This window comes from Ischnura elegans, chromosome 4, assembly GCF_921293095.1.
Source record: "Ischnura elegans chromosome 4, ioIscEleg1.1, whole genome shotgun sequence".
Classification (NCBI taxonomy): domain Eukaryota; kingdom Metazoa; phylum Arthropoda; class Insecta; order Odonata; family Coenagrionidae; genus Ischnura; species Ischnura elegans.
Window position 1 is genome coordinate 58,206,570 of NC_060249.1, and position 27,208 is coordinate 58,233,777.

The 27,208-nt window shown below is 35.7% G+C and overlaps 1 protein-coding gene across 1 annotated transcript; it reads left to right on the forward strand.

Moving 5' to 3' along the window:
• Window positions 1–152: 152 nt before the first annotated feature.
• Window positions 153–22,952, forward strand: LOC124157555 (vacuolar protein sorting-associated protein 41 homolog). The gene is made up of 19 exons (XM_046532384.1): window positions 153–311; window positions 404–547; window positions 628–786; window positions 908–1,031; window positions 1,338–1,581; window positions 4,214–4,410; window positions 6,047–6,310; window positions 6,817–6,922; window positions 7,109–7,263; window positions 8,477–8,655; window positions 9,921–10,171; window positions 12,893–13,079; window positions 13,642–13,837; window positions 13,989–14,129; window positions 14,806–14,942; window positions 15,571–15,670; window positions 20,260–20,304; window positions 20,544–20,626; window positions 22,707–22,952. The coding sequence occupies exons 1-19, from the start codon at window positions 258–260 to the stop codon at window positions 22,773–22,775; spliced, it is 2,835 nt and encodes a 944-aa protein (XP_046388340.1). The 5' UTR covers window positions 153–257; the 3' UTR covers window positions 22,776–22,952.
• Window positions 22,953–27,208: the final 4,256 nt, after the last annotated feature.

Consider the following 27,208-nt stretch of genomic DNA (forward strand, 5'->3'; position numbering starts at 1 on the left):
AACATAAAAATTCTAATAATACATTTTAGAGCCCTGTAACTTTAGAAATTTCTACGTTGGTAGACTTTGAACCATTTTAAACCGAGCGCTTTTAGCCTTAGTCCAGCGTCATCCAATAGGAGCTATTCAAACTCTGTGTGTAAACAAATGAGTAAGGATTATAAAAGCGTAAATTCAAGTCCGAGGGACGATGACGGAAGGCAATTCCTTCAAAAATGTTGTTTTTGTGTGCTGGAGGTAACGCTAAATAACAAAAGATGAAAGAATCGTCTGCTAAACCAAATGAAGATGAAGCAAACAACGATACAGAGGTAGGTTAATTGATAATGAGGGTACCTAGTTAGTTCAATTTTTACCAAATGTCATTTGAGCCTTCCTACCTTCTACTTTCGTTCACTTAAAGGATGCCTACAGTAGTGATGGAGAAGATACTGCTAGTGAGTCCTCGGAAGATACTGAACCGAAGTTGAAATATACTCGACTTGGGAATGACGTGGTGAAAATACTTGCAAAGGATGAAGCTAATTGCATTGCTGTTCATCCCAAGGTGAACGCCCACCGTCGATTCTTACGCATAGTATTCAAAGATTTCCCTTTCACCCCTGTAACTTATGGCTCTTTTTACAGTTTTTGTGCCTTGGGACACGGTTTGGTCGGATACATATTTTAGATCATCAAGGAAATGAAGTTGTGGATAAACAATTGGGTTCTCATTCTGTCATGGTCAATCAGATCAGCATTGATCATAATGGTGATTTTATAGCCAGCTGCTCAGATGATGGGAAGGTTAGTGATTGATATTTCTTAGTGGTAATTTTCTAGGGAGAAACTTTTATTAGATCTAAGTTCATTGGTTTTTGCTGTCGATACCATTTTGAATCAAAATACTTCTTTTTTTAATTTTCAGGTGTTGATAATTGGGCTGTACACCACTGAAAATACCCACAATTTTTCAACTGGAAGGCTAATAAAGTCTATCGGAATTGACCCAAATTATTATAAATCCGGTTCTGGAAGGCGTTTTATAACTGGTACGTACTTTCATGTTGTTGACTTTTATGTTGCTGGCGGACCTAGTACTGTAAGAGGAGCCTAAAATAAAAACAAAAATTCAAGTGGAATTTAGCGAAAACAATTTTTAAAAACGTAGTCTTTCACACATTATATTTGGTCATATTGACTATTATTTGTATTATAATTATCTGGTGGAACAATTTGTCACTGCAGGCTTATTTTCTTAATGAGACCTTTTTAATTTTCTGCATTAAGTGTCGGCATTTCCTTTGTATTATTTGGTCAGCTAAGACCCTGCAACTTAGAAAGTTTTTATTTCACAGGTGATGAGAAACTGACTTTGTATGAAAAGACAGGATTTTTGGCTCGCCTGAGGCCCACTGTCTTAGGTGAAGCTGGAGGAATTGGGGGTTTACCAATAACACCTGGCAGCTTTAATGGGGGCCTTGTAGGGAACCTAAGATGGAGAGGACGTTTTGTTGCTTGGTCATCGTATGCGGGCATTCGTGTGTATGACCTAGCAGCTAGGTGCTCTCTAGGCCTGATTAAGTGGAGTCGTGTACCTGGGTCAGTATAATTTAATAATTTAGTGTGCTTTGTATGAAATTTGTCATTAATAGGATCAAGTTGTTGTAGTAACTGGTAAGTTGACCTTGCTCTTTGAGGGCTTGTGTTCCTAATCCAGCAGATTTGGTTGTATTCCCAAGGAATCTTAATTAACCTTAGGGTGCCATGTTTAGGGTAATTTAAGTACAGCACTGAAGGTCATAGCCAGAAAAAGATTTTTGAAAGAGTATTTTTAAGGGAAAGGGGTACATTTTAGGGAGGTTCATGTGAGGGGAATACTTATGTCTTGAGTATTTCTGGAGGGGTTTGAACCCCTGATACCCCTGCTTGATACGGCCGTGACAGTACCTTTTCTTCCTGAAGAAAGCTTAGTGCCTTGGCTCTATTTATTATGAGCAAGCTAACATTGAGACTAGGTTTCTCTCCCCTCATTCTTCTTTACCATGATAGTTTAGGTTACTTGATATGTTGATTGCATCCTCTAATTTTCTGCCAAACCTTGTAATCTCAATACTCAGAGTAAAGAATTTTTCACCATAGAAGATATGCCCAAGATTTTATCACTATCACTTAAAACTAATTATTGTGCTTTTACTTTGAATTGAAAGCTAAATATTCTACTTGATGCCAATAGTGCAGAAATTCTGCAAAACTGGGGTCCTCTAGGATTTGGCATAGATATTAGTACGCAGATTAAACTATCTATGATTATTCTTTGCAACTCCTAAGTTAATTTATAGTTTTAAGTTTCCTCTTTATTTTCAATGACTATTTTTGGCTCAGAAAGTAAACCTTGGTAATTTTGCATCGTTATGGAAATAAATCTTCAATATTTTGATACCATCCTTCTATTTTTAAGGGCACAGTGAAGAAATAACTAGATGATATGTGTACTTTGACTTTATCTGGCTATTTTCTGGCCTCATTGCCAAAACAATTTGCTGTACCTTATTGTGTCATTTGAGTGGAATCTTTAAAAGTGGACAATTTTTTGAGCATCGATTAATGAAACAAGGGTAGTTTTAATATTCCTTCAGCTTGTAATATTTCAAATCAAAATAAATAGAAGTGAATACAGCATGTTCATCATGTTTCACGGGCATTCATGATAAAGAAATAGGGTAGTTTCCTTCATCAAAGAAAACGAAAAGGCATTGATTGGAATTCGTTACCCACCATCAGTGTATTCATAATATACAAATTGTTTGGTTCTAGAAATCCCAGTTTAGATGAATGGCAGTGGTCAATTTTAACCTCATTTGAAAAAGGCCAGATTGGCACCCATGTGATGCCACTCCACTGTGTAACGTTTAGAGGAGAAATCAAGTCCTGTATATTGGTTATTTGGTATGGTTCTTTAATAAATATCTTCTTATACTTCAAATACTTTTCCTTTACCTTTAAATATTAAAACAACGTTGCACATTCAATACAAACTTCAATACATGGGTATTTACTAGGCTAACAAGCAACAATGCATACCCAGCTACTAAAATAAATAATAAAGATAATAACTAATATTGGATCATTATTGATTCTTCAATACTGTATAGGGTAGTTTCCTTCATCAAAGAAAATGAAAGGCATTGATTGCCATTAGTGTATTTGTAATATACAAATTATTTGGTTTTAGAAATCCCAGTTTAGACAAATGTTAATTGTCAATTTTAACCTCATCTGATAAAGGCCAGATTGGCACCCATGCGATGCCATTCCATGTGATGTCACAGGGACCTAGTTTCTATACGAGTAGATAGGAGTTTTACATCGTCTGAGATTGCTAATGCATGCATGAGGCACAGAGCTCAGGGAAACATGCCTTAATAATCACCTATTAAAACTGCCTACGGTTGGAAAGTTTCCTTCGTTTGCTAAGGTATTAATAATCCTTATTTAAGCCAAGCGCTACCTGCTAGCAGGGTACTCTGCTACCTGCTAGCATCCTGCGTCGTATTAAGCGCTCAAAGCCCCGCCCCAAGGTCACCTCACTTGGCGGCAGTGGAAACCAGAATGATGTCACATGGGGTTTTCCCAGCATTCATACTTAGCCGTCGCATTTTCGTGCGCTTGAAAATTTTCACTTTTCATTTAATCGCGAAAAATAGATATCGACGTTCAAAAACCTAAAAGTGTGAAATACGTACTCCAGGAGTAATAATCGTTCGATTTAGGCTATAAAAAAATAATAGAAAACCACCCTATTGGAAGTCATGTGTGAACTACTACTATGGTTGGTCACCCTAGATTTTAGCCACCATAAAAGCTATCCCTCCGTATTTTTTGTTTGTATGTTTCATGATCCTTTCATTATTTTTCATCCATACTACATTTCCTGTTCTAATTACCCATTCTTGTTTGTCATCATCTTCACTTACCTTGGCTTCCCAGGGTATGCACTTCTCACCTAATGCCACTTTGATTTTTTCACTAATTTACTGGCCAACTATAGTTAATAGTTATGCCTGCCCAGAATGCTGACTAATTGAAATCACTACAAAATTGATGAAATAGCTTGCTTATTTGCTGTATTTCTTGTTTTTTTTTAACTCTGAGGGGGATGTTTACAAAATGTTTATTTTACCGGAGAGAAATGTTTTAATGCTACCTTTTTTTGTGTTCTCTCTTGCCACAGTGCTCTTCCAGAGGACTACCGATGCAATCTCTGCTGGCGTGATGATCATACACTTCTTGTGGGTTGGGTGGACACTGTTTGTGTTTGTGTGGTTCGGAAACGAAAAGAAGATGAGTTACGTGCATCCATCTCACCATTGTCTCCAGCAGCCATGACTTCATATGCAGAAGTACTTCCAGAATTAGCTGTAGAGCCAGGTAATATGCTTGATAAGCTTGCAGAAATTGTAATTTTTATTGTTCTAACCATCCATTTCAGTAAATACATTTTACTGGTTTAGGTAGTTCACATGAAGCATTTTTTGAATCACTCTGATATTCCCACATCCTGAACTTTATCGTACCTCTTCTGTTCAGTATGAGGCCTATTCAATTTTATCATATCCAAAATTCTTTCTCTTGCTTTCCCACTTCTTCCCTCCAACATGAGTGTTAACCTACCCTCCCCGAATGTTGATGGAGACTTTAGTGGAATGGTGCAGCATGTGTAACAAGGTTTTCGGGTTGACCTCTGCGTCGATTCATCTTCATGACGACAGTTTCGCCAGCATTGCAGCTGGCGTCTTCAGGTTTGAAGTGTTTCATGCAGGTTTTTGCCCATGTTATATCGGCCTTGGTTTTGGCTCGGTGCATTCTGATTGGTCCATTTGGGTAGGAGTCTCTTCCAGGCATTTGAGAGCGAATAGCTGTCCTCCCTGTTGAATGAGGATGTTTTTGCTATTTCGATAGCCTCTCGTATGAGTCAGGGAAAGTAATGCTTCTCTCTAGCGATAATTTTTGCATTTTCAAAGTCCACATTGTGATTTGGTCTTTCCCATGTGTGATCGGCGATGGCATATAACCAAAACTGTCTATTTTTGGTGGCCCTTAGGTGTTGTTGCCTTCCCCACTCAATATTCATTCAGACCCTCCATCTCTTTTTTAAAACACTCTTCTAGGAGATTCCTTTCCTTGCCCTTTATGTCGAGTACTTATTCATTCCTCTTCATTCCCTTCACTTCACTATTCAAACACTTGATCATACAGCATATCACTTGCATTTTCAAATGCAAGCTGATTATGCTTGGGAATTCATACTGATTAGGTCATGCATTCAATTCAGAATAGTTTTATCAGTAGGTAATCATAACAATGGGAAGTACAAGTTTATTGAACAGACTCTTTTAAGTTTTTATATTTATAACAAATAAAATAACACATATTTCATACATATGTACCTGCATATCTCATTTTGTGACATATCCATTAATCAGTTGTATATGAATGGATAGTGTCTTAAAATTATGACTTTAAACATTATATTGCTTTTTTATTGGCGAAAGATACATTAGAAAGTTGATTATCCATTTAATTGGGATGAAATCTCACTCTGTTAATTAAAAAACAGATTTTCTGTTCTTGGTCATATTTCTTGCAGGCAATGTGGCAATGAGTCATATTTATAGCAGAAATGTGTCAATGTCAACAGTATATGCAGCAATGCCAATGTAACCTTTATACTCATTTTGATTGTGAATGTAAACTCAGTTCATAGCAAGATTCGAAAAATGTGAGCAGATAGCAATGGAAAACTTGCAGATAAAAAAATTGAAGTGTTATAGGACAATAAATCTTGCACAACATAATAAACCTGAGGGCTAGGAAAAGAATTCGTTTCCTAGGTAGAAATTTTCAAAATTTCTTGGGATAAAAATTCACCTCGTATATATCTTCAGAGTCATCATATACCTATTCACCGTGTATATCTTCATCTACTGATAATTTTTGGGGAAATATTTTTTCAAGAATTATATTTTCTATGACTTGTGATAAATGGGTTGCTTCTGTTTTGCAGTTTGGACCTTTCGCACCGACTTCTTCATCTGTGGAATAGGACCTTTAGGGGAGAATCAGCTGGTCTTACTTGGTTTTCCAAAAGAGCCCGGCGAAGATGGGAAATCTCAGCGCCCACAAGTGCATGTTGTGGAACCCAAGAGTGCAGTGTGGCCAACCTGCCAAGATGGTCCAAATCCTGGAGGTGAAGGACATGTGAAAGTTTCCTCTGATAGTCTTTCAATGCAACAGTATTCAGAATGCAAATGCAATGACTACCACCTGGGTAAGTCTGGGTATGCTGTCTAACGCTTAATCCACGGATTATACATTTCTTTCATATGCATGTCCGAGTCTTAAAATTGTTTGTACATATTGGGACTACTGAGTTTTAATATAGGGCAGTGATTATTATTAAAAAATCTTCTTTACTGCAAATTTGATTCAGTTGAGTTCAAACTAGCTATAATTTACCAATCCTGGCTGAAGAAAAAAATATGCAAAAATGATGCTGCCTGATCATGATTGAAAAAAATAATAGCTATTATAATATTGAGCAGCAATCATGAGTTGCAGTTTCATAACAAAAAAAATGAAAACTTTCAGCATCTTTTGCTATTATACAAGGGTTTATGGCTATATGTAATAAATTTATTGAAAACATTTTAACAATGGCATGTTTGGTGCACTGCATATATTTTTCAAGATAATATAACTGTGACCAGCATTACCTCAAATAACTCTTGTCGTTATTATCTTTTTGTTTATTAATATTTTAACTTTTTATTGCAGAATGTTTAATTGAAGAAAGTAGATTTTTCATTCTGAACCCTAAAGATTTAGTGGTCGCTAATCCTTGTGATGCAGATGATCGTGTTCAGTGGCTTATCGAGCACAGGTGTGTGCTAAATGATAGTGAGAATTTTTTACTGTACTTGAATAATTTTGACATGAAAGCTTATCAAATTTAATTTGCTGGTTTCATGTATCTAATTTTTTGAAAACATAAATTTTTCTCTGAAAATTCCAGATCTGTGAATCACTTACCTTGAAGCTAATACACAGTACTTTTTTGTGGTTTCAGTCGTTATGAGATGGCTATGGAGGCAGTCCAAGGAAAGAATGGGAAAGATATGCCGAAGCGCTACACTCCCTTAAAAGTTGGCCGTGCATACCTGGACCATTTGCTTTCAGAGAACGAGTTTGAGAAGGCAGGAGAGCTCTGTCGCAAAATCCTTGGTAGGAACATCATTCAAGTGAAAATTCTTTTTTTTTTATTGAAAGCCAGTTTACACAATGAACAATCTAGTTCAAGTTTATTTGAATTATCATGCCAATGAAAATCATTCTCCGCGTGAATTGGTAAATTGAGGGAATTTTCTGTAATTTCATCATCATTCACATAAAATTAGAGCATTGCATTTCTATTTCCAATTCAATGACGCATTTATTTTCATAATTTGTTACATGCTCTTGAGCATTATGCTGAAATATTTTCGATGGTTTGGCTTTCATTAAATTTCCTCAGTAACAGCATATGAGCTGATTGGAAATATATGCCATATCTAACCACTATTTGGAAATAAATAACTTCACTGCAATGTTACTTTGATATATGTTAATTATCAACTAAGGTTTCAACTCTTCAATGAATAATTAAACAAGTTAATAGGTATCATCATGATAATGACTTATAAAGAGCAGAAACCTAGGTGGATTAATAAAAGATTTTTGTGTGGCATTACAATGTGAAGTTAATACCAAATATTGCAATGTCTCTCGATTGAAGCCTGAGAATGTGTTATATATCTCATGTCATCTGTCACCTCTCATAAGTGCATTTTACTCTTCATATCCTAGTAGCTAATTTAAGATTTCAGCTATCAGTTAATTAATTCAGGATTCAATTAATGAATGCTCTATGGAATGATTACTCTAGGGTGTTTTCCTTAATGGACAAGGAATGGATATGGAAAAGGATTGGGAAGGAATAGTCAAAGAAAATACCAGAAGTAAAAATTATGAAGAAAGGGAAGAAAAAGAAAGTTGACAAAAGAATACACAAGCACTCACTCTCTCACCTTGCTGATTTTGCTGAAGCAGCAATTTTATATGTTTTATTTATATGTTTATGATTTGTTCTGTCAACTTTTTGCTTTCCTATTTCATAACCTTTTGTTCTTCATATTTTTAATTCTTTTCTGTTCACTTTCATTGCCAACTTGAGAGTATGGCCTCGAAGATTTCTTTTATTCAACATCAATTTTCAGGTTTTTAGTGTTTCATATCCAGTAAAGAACAATAGTTTGTCAGGGTGTCAATGTCAGTTTACTTTCATCTTTTTCAATTTGGGAGATAGTTTACAGTTTATCTGTCATAATCCTGTGGTATTTAGAGGTGATGGAGGGAGTTCATTGGCCATTGGAATAAATCATTTTTTTCTTTGATCCAGGACAAGACAAGGCTCTTTGGGAGGAAGAGGTTTATAAATTTGCTCGAATATGTCGTTTGCGGGCAGTGAGTCCATATTTGCCTCGAGGAGAAGAGAGTGTGGGTGGTCACAAGGATTGTCAGTTAGACCCACATATTTATGAAATGGTTCTCTATGAGTTTCTAAAGTTGGAGCCTAAGGTGAGTGTAAATGTCTTGACTTGCGTGTCAAAATCCATTTCTATGCCTATGTTTTCGCTTCCCTTTTCCTACTCTTCATCAGTGTCAGTGGGCTAAATACAGACACTGGATTCTTGATATCACCTCTGTAGGTGATCACTTCGATTTTCTTCACTTTTTATTTGATCATAAAGTTTTCTCTTTTCATTGAAATGAATTCTCACAGCATGAAATGGTTGACTATCAATCTGATTAATGGAAAATAATTTTTTGTTTAAATATGAACAAACAGGAGAGGCTTTATAAAATCAAATAAACTATTGATGTATGTAAACGATTTTAATTTCTCCTGGTGAATAATACTGATGAATTCTTCTCGGGTTCTCAGCCAGGTTAATTCTGTCGTATAAGCCAACGTTTCAAGGGATGCTATTCAGCTGTATAAAAAAATTAAGGGATGAACATGAATACATAATTTCAAAAGACCTAGAGCTAATCAGACAACACTTGAGCTGTGTTGTCCGATTACAAAATCGAAAAACAAACTAGCTGCCGTAATATTTTCAAAAGGTTACAGATCCTTCCCCATCCTTGTATATATATTTATTATGCTGTGATGTTAATTAGAGAATTTAAACAAAAGTTATGCCTTACCATGAATAACGATATTCATGATTATCATACAAGAAGTAGAAATGAACTCGCAGTGAGACAACAAAATCTTTCTCTCTTCAGTAGAGGGCCTATCAATATGAGTATTAAAATTTATAATAAATTACCTAAATCAATCAAAGACGAAATCAGACCTGGCCTTTTTAAAGCAAAATTTAAAAAATATCTTTTTGATCATTGCTACTATTCAATTGATGAATTCTTTGAGGATGCCTCGCAATTAATGTAATATATATATGTATTATAATATATTTTGAGTTTCTTTGTACTTTTGATTTGCTTTTTATGTTTTCCTGTCGGGTCCTATGTATGTATATTCATATCTTTTCTGTGACCAATAAAATATTATTATTATTATTGTTGTTGTCCTCGGTAAACGGTTGTATCGGTTCAGTGTGAAATTTGACTTTCTAAGAGTAACACAGCCTTGAAGATGGAAGACAAATCATCTCTCGAAATGTCGGCTTATACGACAGAAATAACAGGCTGAGAACCCAAGAAGAATTCATTTATATTGATTTGTGTTATTACCATTCAATTATGTGTTTCTTTTTTATTACATACATAAGGCTGAGGTAATTGCTGTATATCCTTTCTCCTTAAACAAAAAATAGGGTTTCCTGACACTGGTGAAAGAATGGTCTCCAAAGCTTTACAATGTGCCTGCTGTTGTGAATGCTGTTATGGAACATGTGATTGTTATTGATGGTGTTGGAGGAATCAGTGGGATTGTCAATGAGAAGAATGGAACATTGTCTACTGATGGAACTGGTCAAGGAGCTATTAAAATGCTACTGCTAGAAGCTCTTGCCATATTGTATTCCCATGAAAAGAAGTATGATCGTGCCTTGGCAATGTACCTCAAGTGAGTACTGCAAAATGCACTGACACTCTATGCTTGCATGGTTATGGTGCTTAAATTTGTATCCTTTTGAGGGACTTAATATTTTTACCATGAAGGCTGTCCTCATCTTCAGTTCACAATGATTTCCTTAAAATGTACACCAGAAAGTCAAAACATAGAAATCATTTATGCCCGGATTCCCAATAATTCAGTTGTATGTGTGTTTATAAACTTAAAATACATTCTTAATTAAAGGTTACCCCAAATTGTAGAAAAAATAATTATGTATTGGACGTCTGTTGATATTTTCAACATGACATTGTTGCATTTTCACAAGTTTCATCACTTGATACAGATATGTTTTAGGGCCATGAATACCTATAATTCGTGTTTCATAGCCCAAATATCCATGTCAAAAAAATTATTTTTGTTTGGTACATTGTTTTATTTTTTGCACGTCTATTTCAGTATGTAAGTATTCCATACTCATATTTGAAGTTGGAATTATAAAAAATATTTATAGCTGCTTCTTCCCAAATATTTTACTAAGTGGCACAAAAAAATCTTAACTCATTATCCAGTACCAATGGTTGGTAGCATGAAAAATTGAATTTTTGAGTACCTATAAGAACTCAAAAATTGGATTACTTGATGTGTGATAGCTCTTTTCTTGTCAGTTGACTGACTACATGCATGAACTAGCAGGCAGAGGTCTTTTACATGGAATAGGACTGCCTAGGGATATGCAGACAGTAATTAGGGGCAGTGTGGTGGAAAATATTTCTTTTAGAATGATGGTTTGAATGAGTGGTTTCACAATATTGTATGAATAACTGCAGAAAAACCCCATATTGTAGTTCCTTATTAGGATAATTGATCAGGATATTTCATAAGGATAATTCTTCAGATTCTGCAATATCCTGTATCGTATAAAATTGCCTCATTGCCTGGGGTTTTTATGTGTGTAAAAATAACTTTTTGAAATTCTGACCATTGAGATGAAGTCTTAAAAGAATGTACTTATCACCATTTTTTATCATTTGCTAACTTCATTTGTAAGGTCCACCTAGGTACACCTAGAAAAAAATCATATTTAATTTTTTTATTTAATAAATGTGAAATTTAAATAATGTTATGAGACATGAAAATGACCTTGATAGTCTACCAAGACTTATATTTTAACCCTGCCGCTACAGGATAAGTCGATGAAAAAAAGTACTTCAACATTTGTCCATCTCTTCTTAGCCGTTCTTCCTGGCTCATCTTATCTTCAAAGGTCTTAACTCTTTCTTTCTTGAATGGGACCATTGGCAACTTTCCTTTCTTTCTCAAACTTTGCTTGATAGAGGTTGCATTCCATTCACCTGAGGTAATAACCTATGAAGGCATAGAAGATCTTTAAACAGTGTGGGTAATTATCTACCAGTTTCTTTGGTGTTTGGTATCAAATTGAAGAGGATACTAAGGGTCATCCATTAATTACGTCAGGTGATTTTGGCAGTTTTTGTACCCCCCTTAGTGAGATATCACGAGATTTGGCTCAACCCCCTCCCTCTTATCTCACCTGAAATTGTTCCAAATGTGTATTTTAAGTCTAGATATGTTAATCTATGCTTCATTGAATTGGATTAGTTTTTTTATATTTTAATTGAAATTAAATAATTTGAAGCCATGTCACAATCGAATGTCACAAATGTGAACCCACCTTTTGACTGGCCGGGAGCTAAACAATTGAAGAGCTACTTTGTGGAGTTTGCATTACTTCGATAAACATTATTGTATAGAATGTATCGTATTTACCCTTAGAAGCCATGCACCTTTTATTCGGAAATACCGGTAAAAAGAAGTATGTGCACGGCTTACACGAATCCTCCAAATTTTAGTGTAAGCCGCATTCCATTTTCCCTCAAATTCTTTTAGTTTATTTCTACAGAGTTCAGCATTGAAAATAGGAAACTTTCGCAGGAATTTTATTTCTAACATTATTTAACCTTATTAATCACGGTAACTTATATTCATCGATTAAGCAACGAATCACGAGTTCCTATATTAGACCGCACCCAAAAAGCACTGGGAAGTTTTTTTTCCTCACAAGCTGGGCCCAAAAATGGGGGAGTGCGGAATACGCGAGGGCATGGCTTACATGAGTAAATACAGTTGTTATATTTTAATAGAGAAACATGTTATGCTCAATTCAAGCTAGTTCTCTTGAAATTTTACACTGTTTCTCGCAGAAAAAAAATTGCGTGACATTTGCCTGAATCTGTTAACCCCGCAAGAGATTGGGTGAGAATTGACTCCCTCTCCCCCAAACATCTCATGTAATTAATGGATGCCTCCTTATGATCAAACTTCATATAATATTCATTTCATATTTATTGGCTGATGAAATAATTTCACCAAATTTTTGAGAACTCCACTCATTCGATCGTTCGTGGATGGGGCCCTTGGGGAATTGTAATGAATTGCAATAATAGGTAGGGGTCTTTTACATGCTATGCCCATCTCAAAGGGAAATCAGTTTCTCCACAGAGTGTTAGACTTGTAATCTAATCCTTCTGAAGGGTTAATAAGAAGGTGAAAATTTGTCATTTCATCGGGTCCTCAAATTTATTGCAATAATGTATATGCATCATATGAAAAACCCTTTTTTACATATTATATTTATTGTATAATTCTGTATTCATTTTGTGATTGACAAAATTTTGAATAACTTGACTTTTACTTGATTTATTTTTAAAGGATGGAGCACCGGGATGTGTTCCAGCTAATAAAAAAACATAAGTTATATTCAACGATTCCTGATTTGGTTATTGGTCTCATGAATTTGGATAGTAGTGAAACGTTAAACCTTTTATTGGACACAGAAAAAATTCCACCTAGTACAATTGTTGATCGGCTCAATTCTCACCCTGATTTCCTTTATTTGGTAAGTATATTTTTTGCTTGTAAAACAAAGTCAGTAATTGTGTAATTAATTGTTTCAAATTTGTATCAAACTGTATTTGACCAAGCTCTGTCAATTTTGGATTCAATGGTTTAGGATTTTTGGCTTTCTGTCCTGATGTTCTTGCCATTTTTTTATACTTGAAAGTTATGATATTGAAAAGCTTGGGAGTGTAAAATTTTAGCCTTTGGTGTTTTTTTTTTAGTTGCCAAGGAAAATAATTCTTCATATAGTCAGTCTTACCCATGTGAATAAGTTGGATAAATGTTGAAATGATTATGCGTAATGTTAATGAATTCTAAAATTATTCTTTAGAAACACTAAGGATGACATACATTTTTATTAAAAGCTGCAAATTTGTTAGATTTCTCGGCTACGATAACCAAGATTCAAAAAATTGAAGTAAAGCATCATTGATAATAGAATTTTAATGGTTAATATTCAGTGGTTGCTGCTGAAGGTCTGTAGTTATACTTAATCCACGGAAAGGATTCATTTGCTTTTCCATCATGTTGTTCATGAAAACACTCTCATATATTTTCAGTATTTAGATGCTTTAGAATGTAAGGATACAAAAGGCCACTCCCGGAAATATCACAGCCAACTAATGAGGTTTTATGCTGAACGAGATAGAAGTAAACTCTTACCATTTCTTCGTCGCAGTGACTTTTATCCAATACAACAGGCTTTGGACATTTGCGAAGCAAAATCTTATTTTCCGGAGATGGTTTATTTATTAGGTAAGTCTCTGTTGTCAGTAAAGTTGTCATGATTATTTTATATCCTAATGTTTTTTTATGGTTTTTAAAATACAGTTATCCTCTTTTAAAGAAATATTTTTGCATATTAAATTTATTTTTCTCTGTATGAAATGCTTGCTTATTACTTCAGGTCGTATTGGAAGTACAAGAGAGGCTTTGCATCTCATTACTAGCCAGCTAAAAGATATTAAGGAGGCTGTCAACTTTTGTAAGCAGCATAATGATATGGAATTGTGGGAAGACCTCATTACATATTCTTTAGACAAGCCAGGTAAGAACATGTCATCTAAGTCTACAAATGAATCTAGGGGTTATTTGTTGCATTGCTATTAATGCTATCTTGTTCTCATGGACTCGTTTTTCATCTATACAAGCTTCTCTCTGTGGACTGTACTCTAATAGCCCCAAAAATATGGTCAAAAAATCTCAATTTCCAAAATTTAAGAAGGAACCAATGCTGAAGTATTCATCTTATTGAACCTCTTAGTGGATATTGTAATTTTTACTGTTCCGTAATTTGTTGTGCACCTAGCTTGTCATATGTTTAAGTTAAAAGGCATTTAGGGTGTAAATCAGGTACTGCTCCATCTATAAAATTATTCTTAGGTCACTTGCATGCAATTTATTAAAATAATGCATTTTAACATGCATTCTATTGAAATGCATAATCCATGGGAGGATTGCATTGTGCTGATGACCTAGTAAGGCTTTTAATGAAGGCTTACAAATTTCAATCAAAAGGCTATTGAAATTTCAGTAGAATTACATATAATGGAAGTCTGAAGTCATTGGAGAGTCACTGAAGCATGTTAGATGTTTTAATAAAAGAAAAAATTGTGCTTCCTTTATATCAAGATGGCATACCACAAAGTACATCTTCAATAGATTTTTCTCTCCCATACGCATACAATTAGCAAGATCTTTCAAAAGTTCTTCATTTATTTCAGAGTGTATCACTTATCTTCTTCATGAAATTGGAACATACATCGATCCCAAAATTCTTGTGCAAAGGATAGATACAAAAATGAAAATTCCTGGACTCAAAGAGTCATTAGTCAAAATGATGCGTGCTTATAATCTTCAGGTAAGTTGTATTCTTAACCCTTTCAGATATGTTTGAATCAATCAGTTGAAGAATTCAAATTGCATATTATATATTAGATTACTTTATAAGTTATTCAAGCTCTAAAGTGAAGTGATGAAGTACCCTTTTTTCCTTAAAATGATGTCTCAATTTGAGATTTATTGAGAAGTAATAACTTCTGCTTGAATGTTATGCTTTGAGAGCTAGTACCTATGTAATTTTAGAGGGTACATGTTATTTTTTAGAGTGCTCGTTTATAAGATCTCATGGAACTTGCTAATGGAGTTCATAATGTGCTTAGTGCAACTTCCTACTGTAAATATGAAATACAATTTGAAAAGTAAACATTTTTATGGTGCCTCATTGTCAGCTGCATGTTAAACACATTTTTAAGTCTTGAGATATAAGATTTCAGTATGTAAAGTCATTTTAAAGTGTGTATTCTATAGTCTTCCTTAAAAATATATGCAATTTGATATCAGTTCAAGTATTCTAAAATAACAGGTAACAAAATGGCATTGTGAAAATCAATAAATCATGACTATTCATCAATTTTAATTCTGTCATATATTTTTATGAATATTTTATAACAGTTTCAAAATATTTCTAAAAATAATATTTCTTTCAGGTCACAGTGCAAGAAGGCTTCAAGAAGATTTTGGTTTCAGACTACTTCAACTTGCATGAAAAAATGGTTACCACTCAACAGCGTGGAATTGAAGTGGATGGTAAGTTAATTTTGTTTATGGTAATTAATATCCGAGCAGAATATCTTGTCCATTTAATCTTGCCATGTACTATCATGCTTGGAGATCCATTGGTTATTTGTGGACTTTAAAAATAGTTCGCAAGTGTATTACCCTATAAAAAATTGGCTTGTATTGGGAACTAATTTTTGCAATCATTATAGTGGAGAGTGGGGAGCTTGGTAGCTTAGTGGGTAGAGCTCTTGGCTGCTCATCGAAGGTTCCTGTGTTCAAAGCTGGGGTGAAGCATTTGGACTCCCCCAAACAAAATCTTTGTAGTGTGAAATGGCCCTGGGAAAGGAACTGGCCATCCTACCCTGAGTGTGTGGTATTCACACCCCTTTCTTGTTAAGCCAGGGATGAACTGCCCTCACTTATCCAAACCAACCTTCAGGTTGTATCACTGAATGACAGTGGAAAGTGATAGGAGATAATCCAGGTTGGTGATGTGTTGAATTTGTGCTCCAAAATTAGTTATTTCAAGAAAAAACCTGAAAAAATGGCAAATATGAATAATATGTATAATAAACAAACATAAAAGAGAAAGATGGCATGGGAAAAATCATCTGGGATTTTGAGGTAACATGAATTACATGGAGAGGCTAAGGTTTGGAGTATAATGCCAAACTTATGGTTTGCCCCAACTTTAACATAGATAGGGAGCATCAGTGACTTCATGTTGGGAAAGCCAGAGAGTTTTCGAGTCATAGAGCAAAGAGTATCGGCTGTCCTAAATGATAATCCATCCAGTTGTGGCGTGGGCCAAATGTTCCTTCACCTCCATGCAAAAATGGGATCTGAATAACCTGTGCTGCTTTCAAAACATAATTTAACTAGTCATTTTTTCAGGATCGGATTAGGGATGAGAATGTGGTGGAAATAAAAAATTCTAATGACATTTTATATAGGGTACTTAAGGGTAAGAGTACTCTCCTCTATCATTGAAGATAGGATTCAATCAATCCCTCACAAACAATGATGTTCTCAAATTAGCTCAGTACCTGGAAACTGGTACCATTTCTTTCAAAAATTGGCCCTGTAAAGCCCATATATTGTATTCCTATTCCCAAAAAGAAGAGATGCAAAGAAATACAAATCTCATGTGAGTAATTTGGAAGTTCTGAGAAGAGTACGGAAGAAAAGTACTTTAAATACAGTAGAATCCTGATTTAAGGTTTTTCAGGGGGGACAAAATAAAAAACACTAAATGCGGACAAACACTAAATGAGGACCTGCCATTTTTTTCAGGTTTTAAGGTCTGTAATGATTGGAATGGCTTTTTATGAATAAAAAATATTATTTCAAGTACCTAAAAGGTGCTGAATGCAGCAAAAAATTCTTTAATGAAATGTTCTCTGCCCTATGAAGGTTGGATAATACTTTTCAGGAATCGGCTAAAAAAATGGGTAGTAAAAATAAGTAATGAGAGGATGACAATTGTTTTAATGAAATATTTTAAGCAAATTCTAATAAACATCAACTTAAAATCATTCCCACACGGATTATTACTGTGCGCATTAGTGATTCCATTTTTATGCATAATTCAGTGATCTCGATGAAATTTAGAATTTTTTCTGTAAAAGTGACCTGTAGGTGACTATAGCATTTCTAATATAATAAGAAAAGGTGTAAGTAGGTACTCAAAAAATCGTCATTAAAGATGAGTGAAATAAAGGGACAGCAGATGATCGCTAATCTCGAATTATAAACTACCGAATATCTAGTAAAACGGAGGTTTTCTGGAATTTTGCCAACTTAACGTTTTCTGTTGCCTCGGCGAAACAAGGGATTTATGAGCCTTTAAAAAGCCTCCTATGCACACATTTTGGATTTCGAGGTCATCCAGAAAAGTAGAATCTTATTTCTAGTATGCGTACAAGTCGATGGTGATTTAACACGATAATAACACCAGATTCGTTGTCATATATCCGCGGCCTTATGCAGGTCGAATGGAGCCGCGAGAAGTTGCTTACGCGGCGCGCTGATCACCTTGACTCCGACTCGCCTTGTTTCTCGGCAGCTTTTAATAAAATTTGGTTGGACCTTGAATGACGATTAGCTTAACTCTGTTAAGTGAAAAGGTTTAATATTCAACAGAACTGGATTTCATCCGAAAAATTGTCAGTGCCTCTGGAGTTTGGCAATTTCGTCAGGGTTATGATGTCGAAGTCAACCATCAAGGGATACCTGCCGGATTTTCGTATTTTTCCGCGCTCATCTATTCTACCGTGAGTATGCGGTGATTTTTTTCCAGCATGAGCGATTTATTTTGAGTAATGGACCGTGATAGTTCGTCAAAACTCCGATTGTCATTATCTTTTGACATTAATTAGCACCAGATAGATATTTTTGAATCGACATCGATATCAACCAGCCGCATGTCGGTAAATTGGCTACGGGATATCTAAATTACGATGTAAAATAATGTTGTTCCGTAGGGAAAGAATGCTATCACTCACGATCACGACAGGGGAAACACTTCCTCGGTTCTTTCGCTGTTCCTCCGTGGAAACTGACCTTGGAATGGATTATAGAAAGAATCTTCTAGTGAACTGCGCAATTGATATTGGGCCTCCTCTTTTGAAAAGAGAAAGTAGCCGACTGAAAAAATATTGGGCTAATAATCGACTGCCCGTAGGTAGTAGAGTTGAAAAGGGCACAAGCCATCAATTGAAAACACAACGAGAAAACCATTATTGTAGCGGCCCTCGGAGGATAACTCGTGTCATCAGTCGTCACGTATCATCGAAGTCAAGTTCAAGAAGTGAAGGATAAGGTAGTTCGAGGTTATTAAGGGATGAATTTGCTCCATTAGATCGGATCTGATACAAAAAGTGCCTGGTGTTTGGATCAGAAGGGGAGCGAAACATTACGAGAAGACAAATCACCCAGCTTGCGAGTTGAAGGTCGCAGCGCTGCGCTCGCGGAATAAAGCAGTTGAAGAAGCGTTCCCCGGTAGATTCTATCGACTCTTGGTAAGCTTTCATGAGACTGTTCTTGTTGATGAGCATAAATTCGAAGATTTGGATGAACCGTCATGAAAAAACGTTAAATCGGGCAAAAAAATCTTGAGCGGGACAAATTTTTACGACCATAAATGCGGAAAAACGCAAAATGTGGAAACACTAAATACGGATAATTTTTACATTGTCCTAATAGGGAATGAATCGGGACCCAAAAAAATAAACGCTAAATGCGGAAAAACGTTAAATGCGAAGACGTTAAATCCGGATCCGACTGTACCTTGAATATAAGGGAGGAAAATTTAACCTTAAAAGTGCCAGCTGGCCAATCTATCAGCCCAACTCATATGTGCTAAGAATGGCAAGGGCAGATCGACGGTACAGCTGGGTGATATTAGTTAAATATTGAAATTAAATATTATTCCCAATTTGTACTGAAGAGATGACCACATTTTAATTGATACTGAAAGTATAAGAAGTACAAATAAAGAAAATAGCTTGAACACATTCATATTGAAATTTTTATCAACTTCTGATTAAAATTTTCCAAATTTTGTCAAAAAAATCCCTGGCATTCTTTGTGTGTACCAGTTTGAAGAGGGCAGTGCTGAAAAGGTTAATTGGCTACTTCATAAGACATGATGGTTTAATGAAGGTGATCAGTGATAAATGGAGGGGTAGGTTAAGGGTGGAATACATAGTGTAGGTGATGAAGGATGTTAAGCAGAAGAATTATGTAGGTATAGGATTAGCCAATGGAAGAATTGAGTGGAGAACTGCATCAAACCAATTGTAGGGTTGATGACTCTTGATGACAGTAAAGGAAGAAAGTCAGGATATCTTGTGATCATAATCCGGCAGTTCCCCTTTCTGTCACTTACATGTTTCATAAATGCAGCTACTGAATGGCTAAATGATAAATTAATTGGAAGAAAACGACTCCCATAAACATTTAGCAGAAAAATAATAACGTGATTGGAAATTGTTATCATTTCTTTTCCGTAACCATTGTCTCAGCCAGTGTTTTGTGGGATAAAAATGTAAATTATATGTTTCAAAAGTTAAATTATTTTTCTACCTAATTTTTGAATTATTTTTGAGGAGTGGATGCTTACTTGTATTCCAGGAGAATTTTTATTTTAGAATGAATTTCATTTTACCTCAAAGAAGGAAATTTCCTTTACTGCCATCATTTCACAGTTTAAAATTATTTTCCACTGAAACAGATGAGACCAAATGAGGAAGAAAATGGCATTTATATTAAGGCTAAGGGCTATACAATTTAAATTGGAGAAAACGTTAGTGTATATTTTAATGGAGGATATAGCTCAAAAGTATTATATGCTCAATGTGCTGATAATTCAATTAGCATTACTCTGTCTTTGGCAACCTAAGGACATCACAGATAATGTTTGGCTATCTTCCTAGTGTGTTATGCAAAATTCCCTGATAAACTTGAAATGCTCGGCTTTCTTCTAAAGCAGGCCATAATGATTTAGGGAAGGGGTTAATGAGGCTTTTCTTGTATGTAAATCATGATTGGGTCTTTTAGAATATATATTTTTTACATGTATTATAATCTAAAATAATATTTCACTTCTCTTGCAGAAGAGCAAGTTTGTGGGGCATGCAATAGACGATTAATCAGCAAAGGTGAGATATTGTTCAATTTCACTCGCATAATTAATTTGGTGTCCTGTTGGCATGGCATTTAGTTCAAATTCTCAGTCATTAATCTTGGGATATTTAAGTGTATACGTGTAGCATATTCATTGAAACATTTGTGTATTTTTTTAAGAAATACTTATTTAGCAAAAACAAGAATAAATTAGGTTAAAGCAAGTTAAATCTGTAGCTTCATTGCCATTCTTTCTTTGCTTTATTCTTACTAGATGCAAGGCATGCCAGCAATGTGATGGTGTTCTACTGTAAACATACATTCCATGAAGAATGTTTTCCTCTGCTTGACAGCCAGGTAAGTTTCAAAGTATGGGTTGTTAATATTCATTGATCAATATCAGAGAGGTCCATTGGCAAAACTATCATTTTTATATGCCCTCAATATTGATCTCGACAAAGCATGTGTGACAAGTTTGTATTTCAGTTGTATTTTGTCATTTATGATTGAGAGGGGGGAAATCACTTTACCAAGAAATCTCAAAAAATGGCAACTTATTGCCAGTTTAAATATGACCCCTAAACTTCCTTTCCCAATGCAAAGGAGAACTACGCAGGTACTCTGGTAAATTTCATTTGCCAAAAATGTATTTTTTGTCGTTCCACGAATGAAAGAAACATACAATCAATGTACATATTGTTATGATATTACTATGACAATATATGTAATCTTTACTCTAGTCTTCCATAATGCTATATGCTAAGTTTCACATTAGAAATGAAATTCTCTACTATTTAGGACAAAATGATTCCTGTATGTGTCATACTTGAGATACAGATCTTACAAAATATAAGGCAAAATACCCGGAAAAATCACCAGATATCATCATAATCTCCGCGGAAGCCTACTTGGAAACATAAGGCAAAATATTATTTTTGACCTATAATTAATAAAGTTTAATGCACATTAAGCATCTGTGTATCAGGGTTTCTATGGAGTAGTAAAAGAGCCATAGCTCCTTTTTGGGATTTTCTCTCCTTTGATTCATGTGCAAAGAGGGGCCACTCAAGGCTCATCCTGAAAGCATTATCATGATTCATGAAAATTTGTTGCCTATATTTCCCATCCTATGTCCCCTACCATAAGAACTGGCCATGGTCTAGTGACTACAGCATTTGGCTACGGATCCCAAGTGCCTGGGGTTCATAACTCATTGGTGGCAGTATTTTTTCCTGGCCTAAATGGTGCCGGGGTAAAGTTCCTGACTGCTAACCTAGAGATCACGGGTTCGAAACCCACCTGGGTGGTTTTACCACCATCCAGGAAATGGATGTATATGATTGTCAAACAAGTTAGTTGTAAGAGAGGGCTATCTAGTCCTAAATTTGCTTGTGAAATGAAGCCAACATTATTATTATCATTACCATGATCTGCTCCTTGGAAAGGAGTTGGTTCAATTTCAATTGACTGGTTGATTCAATACATGAGCCTATGCTATCGATACTTTGTGAACTTCTTCAAAATGATATTATGTATAAAATATTTTAAGTGTTCATGGTGAAACAAAAACCAAGTACTGTTTCAAAAACTTTTATTTGCTGTCGACTAGTTTCAATGGCTATAGCATCATTATCAAGACAAACAACAACTGTTCCGCCAAGTTCCACCAACTGTTCCATCGTTCCACCAAGTAATGCCAAATCAGTTGATTTTTATATTTTAAGTGGTTGTGTTAGGTATCAGAAAGTTTTGAAAAGTACTTTGTGTTTTAACTATTCCTGTGTCTTCACACTTTCTGCTTATTCCATGATTCCCACTTGCTCAAGGTTTTTCTTTAACCTTTAGTGTGCAGGAATGTTTTTATGCGTTTTGCAAGCTGACTGCATCATTTACCCTAAATTGCAACTTGGATATCTTGCACTTGTGCTCTTTCCCTCACCATAAGGATCGCTAAGAGGCTTAATTCTACCGTATGAGCACTCGTTGCAGGGGGTGTCTTCTTCACAGGGGGTCTAGCTACAGCCCTAGGGTTAACCTTGTTCTCCGTATCCCATGGATTCCCTTCTAGTGCTATTTTGTTTGATGATAATTGATAGTGTATTTTTTCACTGAGAGATAGTAGCTCCATTCACTTTCATGTGCACCTATACTACTAAAACTTTAATTAGTATATTCAAATTAAATATATTATTTTAGATGAAATTAGTGAGAAAAATTACATATCAGGAGGGTTCATTCCTAAAGTATAAATAATCTCTGTAATTTTAAATGCTACAATGGCTTTTTCCAATTTTGTCTCCTATTTTGTGGAAGTAATATATTTGATTATGTCATGTATTTGTAATATGTATCAGATATGATCAGAATTAATATTATTGTTATTGTTTGCTCAATAAATTTTTTGTCTTACTATGAAATTTTTTCTTCTCCCTTACAGAATTGCACTATATGCCAGTCAGAGAAAAAACCCAGCACCCATCCTTCATCTTCGCCATGCAGGAAGTGATGATGTCATGTTACCATTTTTAAAATTTCTCATTGCCTTGTGTACTAAATCTCTCTTGGGGTGTTATCCATGGGCTGATTATCATGCTCTATCAAAAATGCAAGTGACCTGTTTTATGGTCATTCTATTTGTAATAAAATATTTGTTGCTAATAAATATCACTTTTATTATGAAAAATTTGAAGTACTGTTATTCTAAGGTGATGGATTACTTGTATATTATATGATAAAATATTCGGCAAAAACTCATATCATAAAACCATTCCATTGCACTTTAAGCATACATTAAAAAGAGATGCATACTGAAAAAGTAGGCTTGAAAAAAAATTAGGCATTAGCTACGGATGAAGTTGATAGAATGAATGAAATATAATCTTTGAAAATAAAAAAATAAAGAGAAAGGACTTTCCATGTAATGATACACTCGACATAACGTTGAGAGTTCTTTCAACTTGCCTTTCATATGAACCGCCACAACCATAAGGCTACTCCAGCGCCATATACGACACTCATTTTTTACGACTATTCTGTGAACTAATTCAAGGCCAAAGTCAGGCACTTTCACTGATTTCAGGATTTTCTGAAAATTTTCTCTCCGCGAGAAATCAAGGAAAGGCCTTTTGGCGGTCGTTTTAGGGTTGTGGAGGGCGTCTGAAGGTCAAACTGAAGTTGATAGTCGGACGCAGGCTGCACTCAAGGTGACGTTTAGGGGACAAGTTGAGTCAGTGGACGGTAAAATTGTTCCGTTGGTGATTTCCGGGAAAAATCTAAAGGCGAGGGGTACGGGAAACAATTGACGAACTAGAATTGAAGAATGTTGACTATTTACGAGTTTATCCCCGCATAACTTTGTTCAAAGGAATCGTATAAAGATGGTGAAGGAGTGTATCGAAAGCTCATAATTTTGCTAATTTTTCTGCGTTGCAATAAATTAGGTGATCATCCTCATTCTCCCGTTGGCGAAATTATTTACTCAAATGCGCAACAAAACTTGGCGAGTGGCTTCGGAACAGCCCCGCGCGCTAAGGCGAGGGGGAGCGGGGAAAAAGGGACCCGCCGAGAAGGCGCGGGAGGGGGTGTGACGGGGAGGAGGCAAGTCAGCGCGCTGCCTTCAGTGGCGAGGTAGGGGAAATGTAGGGGTAAACTGTATCAGCTTAAAGGTAGCTTAAGCCGTATTTCTTGCGGAATAATACCGAACGTTTCCTGTGTTGCTCGCGGTTTTTGTGCATTAGTTATTAGTTACTAATTGTTAGTTCAAATATCAGTGTTCTTTGGCGAGGTAAAATATAAAATGATTTATCAATCAATGTCGAGTGGTTTATGAATCCATAATTAATTAAAAAAAACAATTTAACGTGCGATTGGGTTCCCATGGAGGAAATTTGGTGTAAACATGTTGGGAGTTGGAGTGGGAGAGGTCGTAAAACTTCATTTGGGGTTCACAAAAATAAAAAGAATTCGAAAAAAAATAAAATGTTCGGGAGTGACCGAATACTGTTACCAATGCATAGAACCCAGGGCTTCTCGTTCAACTGTCAAGCGCTCTATCCACTGAGCTACCACGCTCCATGTCAAAAAAGCGAATAGTGGACATAGTGGCAATGAGAATGTAGGGGTAAACTGAATGATTTTCAGAAATGCTTGAAAACAAAAAGGCATAGTTCCCAGCACCGAGAATATTTTTATTGATTGATTTATTATTTCAACGAGGTGAAATGTCTTTTGCGAAGATAAAGCATAGACGAGTTACAATAGGAGTAAAATTACCTCGTACTAATGCACAATTTAAATATATATTGACATATACCTTGACAAACAGAGGTTAACATTTGTTTGCATGCTCAATGAAGTTACATGATAACTATCACATGTGTAAATAAAATTGGATAAACTTTTAATATAACTTTGGAAAGTAAAAAATAGCAATTCAAGCCCAGTGGTGACGAGTTAAAACCCTCGCTTGTCAACCCAGGGGCCGCAGTCTCGAGCTCCAACTCAATGGGCACTTCACTCGAAGAGTATGGCTACACGTTCAAGTTCAATCGGCAAGATCCAAGGAGAGCCTGGTGAATGGCTGCGCCTATTAGGATTACATTGGCGTGCAGGCTAAGAGAATCGTCTGTAAAGAAAATAAATTGATAGTATATCACTGACACATTCACAGCCATACGTTTAATGACAATTTTAATCATGAACAATATCATTCATGGTTATATTCCAAAAATTTATAATTACGATACTCAACCCAACTTAAAGATCCTTAGGTTGATACATCTCATCTAATAGCGATGGAATTAGCATAGGAAGGAACGGCTTACACTTGCTAACGTACTTGTGTTGTACGGAGGGGGTAACGGGTATATATATTATTCTTCCACTTGAAAACCTTAAATCAGCTTATATAATTTTGTTTAAAAACAACTCGGCATTAGTAACGCACAAAAAATAGCGGTATATTAATTTATCTTCGTCAAAGTTCACTCACCATGACGATGGTCTAAAGCATATCCAAACTTAGCCAGTGCTATGCTATGTGTTACACCAATGTGTGATACACCAATTTCTACCTGGATTAAAAATCATCCGCTTCATTTAATTATTATCAAAGTAATAAAAACAAAAGACTCCCATTTCTGCCTAAAAAAGTTAATTTGTGCTTGTAATTTTAGTTGTACGACTTAAAAAAAACCGTAGGCTGAGGAAGAGTGTAGAGCTGGGGTTCAACCTTTTTTTATTCGAGGGCCAAAAATCGATTATCTATACATCGTTCGGAGGGCCACTATGCTCTATGTTACTTTACCACCGTATCTATAAAATTAAAAAAACATAATTTAAAAGTGCAAAAATCTGCATTGGTTAAAAAGTTCAATCTATCAATACAATTTTTGACATTGCATATTTTTGACGAGTGTGTCGATTTTTGGTTCGAGTTACAAAATTTTTATATAGCCTCAAGGGGCCGCAAGAAATTAGCTGGAGGGCTGCATGCGGTCCGGGGCCCACAGGTAGAAGAACCCTGGCATAGACGTTTGACCGAATTTCAACAAAGAATTGCGCATACGCAAACTATGTGACAATAATGTCAACACGAAAGTCGTTTGAAATTCTTATAAAACTCAATTTCCCTTTATCATACTGACAACCATTGTCTTTACCTCATCTGACAAATAACTTATCCTTTCTGAGTCGATTAATTATCTGTATTTCAAGTCCATCCAGGGGCATAGCTACGCAAATGGACCATAACCATCCTGTAAATGGGAGTGGCCCGCATGTTGGGATTGTTGCCGAATTGCAGTTCAATAGAAAAAACATAAGTAAATTAAATATAGCATTAGCCAAAGATTCGTACTCGAGAGAGTCATCAAAATTATACTAACATACTTATTACCTGAAAAATGTAGAATGGGAAAAGTAATGACGATTGAAATTTCGGGGAAAATTTAACATACAGTAAAACTTCGATTTTACGCACTTTGATTTTAAATCAAGTCTCGTTTTTACGCAGCGGCACTCAAGTCCGGCCGGAAAGCATAGGGAATTGCAATGGTGAAACTTCGATTTTACTTCTTTTCTTGATTTTACGCAGTTTTTCGATTTTGCGCAGCATAACCCCAGCACCAAAGAGGTCGCTAATCTTGATTTTACGCAGTTGTCTTTCGGCTTGTTTTGAAAATCCGACTGGAGCAATATGAAGTTAGGTTATTATTTCGTCTCAATGAGTTGCAAAAATGAATACAGGAACGGTTGAAATGACGTCGAGCTGTTGAGCGTGAAACTAAAAACATCGCGAATCTAATTATTGCTCCCTAGTGCGCCCTCTCAGTAATATTTCAGGCTCCATTACGAACGAGAATGTCGCTCTTAGTGCAAATTCGCCGTAGAAGGATATCGAAACCTAAAACACATGGCAATCGCCGTGTATGCGTAACTACTTTTGATTGAGACAGATGATCGCCGGAGATATTAACATTATCACCTTTCGTCTATTATTCAACTTATTGATCGACGCTGTTTATATCCAGAATTATGAGCAACGGAATATCTATCCCTAACGCAAGGTTTTCTAGAATTTTGCCAACGCTATGTTTTCCGTCGCCCCAGCGAAATATAACGGCGAAATGAGTCGTTAAAATCCTCCCGTGCCGAAATTTTGGCCTCCAAGTTGATCTAAAAAAGATAGCCGTACTTCTAGTATGGACGTAAGTCGATGGTGATTCAACACGATGGTAAAAGCAGCATGCATTGGGCGTAATCCAGTACACGCTCCCAATGCTCCCGAGTGCTCCCGCTTCAGACGCTACAGATTCGTGGTCCACTTTCGCTCCTATCGCTCCCAGTGCTACCCTACTGGATCACGGCTGGAGCGATTGTAGCATTTGTTAGTCGTTTGTTTTACTAGTATCGTCTGCTCGGATATTAGATCGTCTGAAT

Bases quoted from the DNA above. Each gene is read 5' to 3' on its own strand.
- LOC124157555 (XM_046532384.1), top strand. From the start codon at position 258: ATGAAAGAATCGTCTGCTAAACCAAATGAAGATGAAGCAAACAACGAT. The intron at 787-907 runs GTTAGTGATTGA...TTTAATTTTCAG, and splicing joins GCTGCTCAGATGATGGGAAG to GTGTTGATAATTGGGCTGTA. The intron at 1,032-1,337 runs GTACGTACTTTC...TTTATTTCACAG, and splicing joins TGGAAGGCGTTTTATAACTG to GTGATGAGAAACTGACTTTG.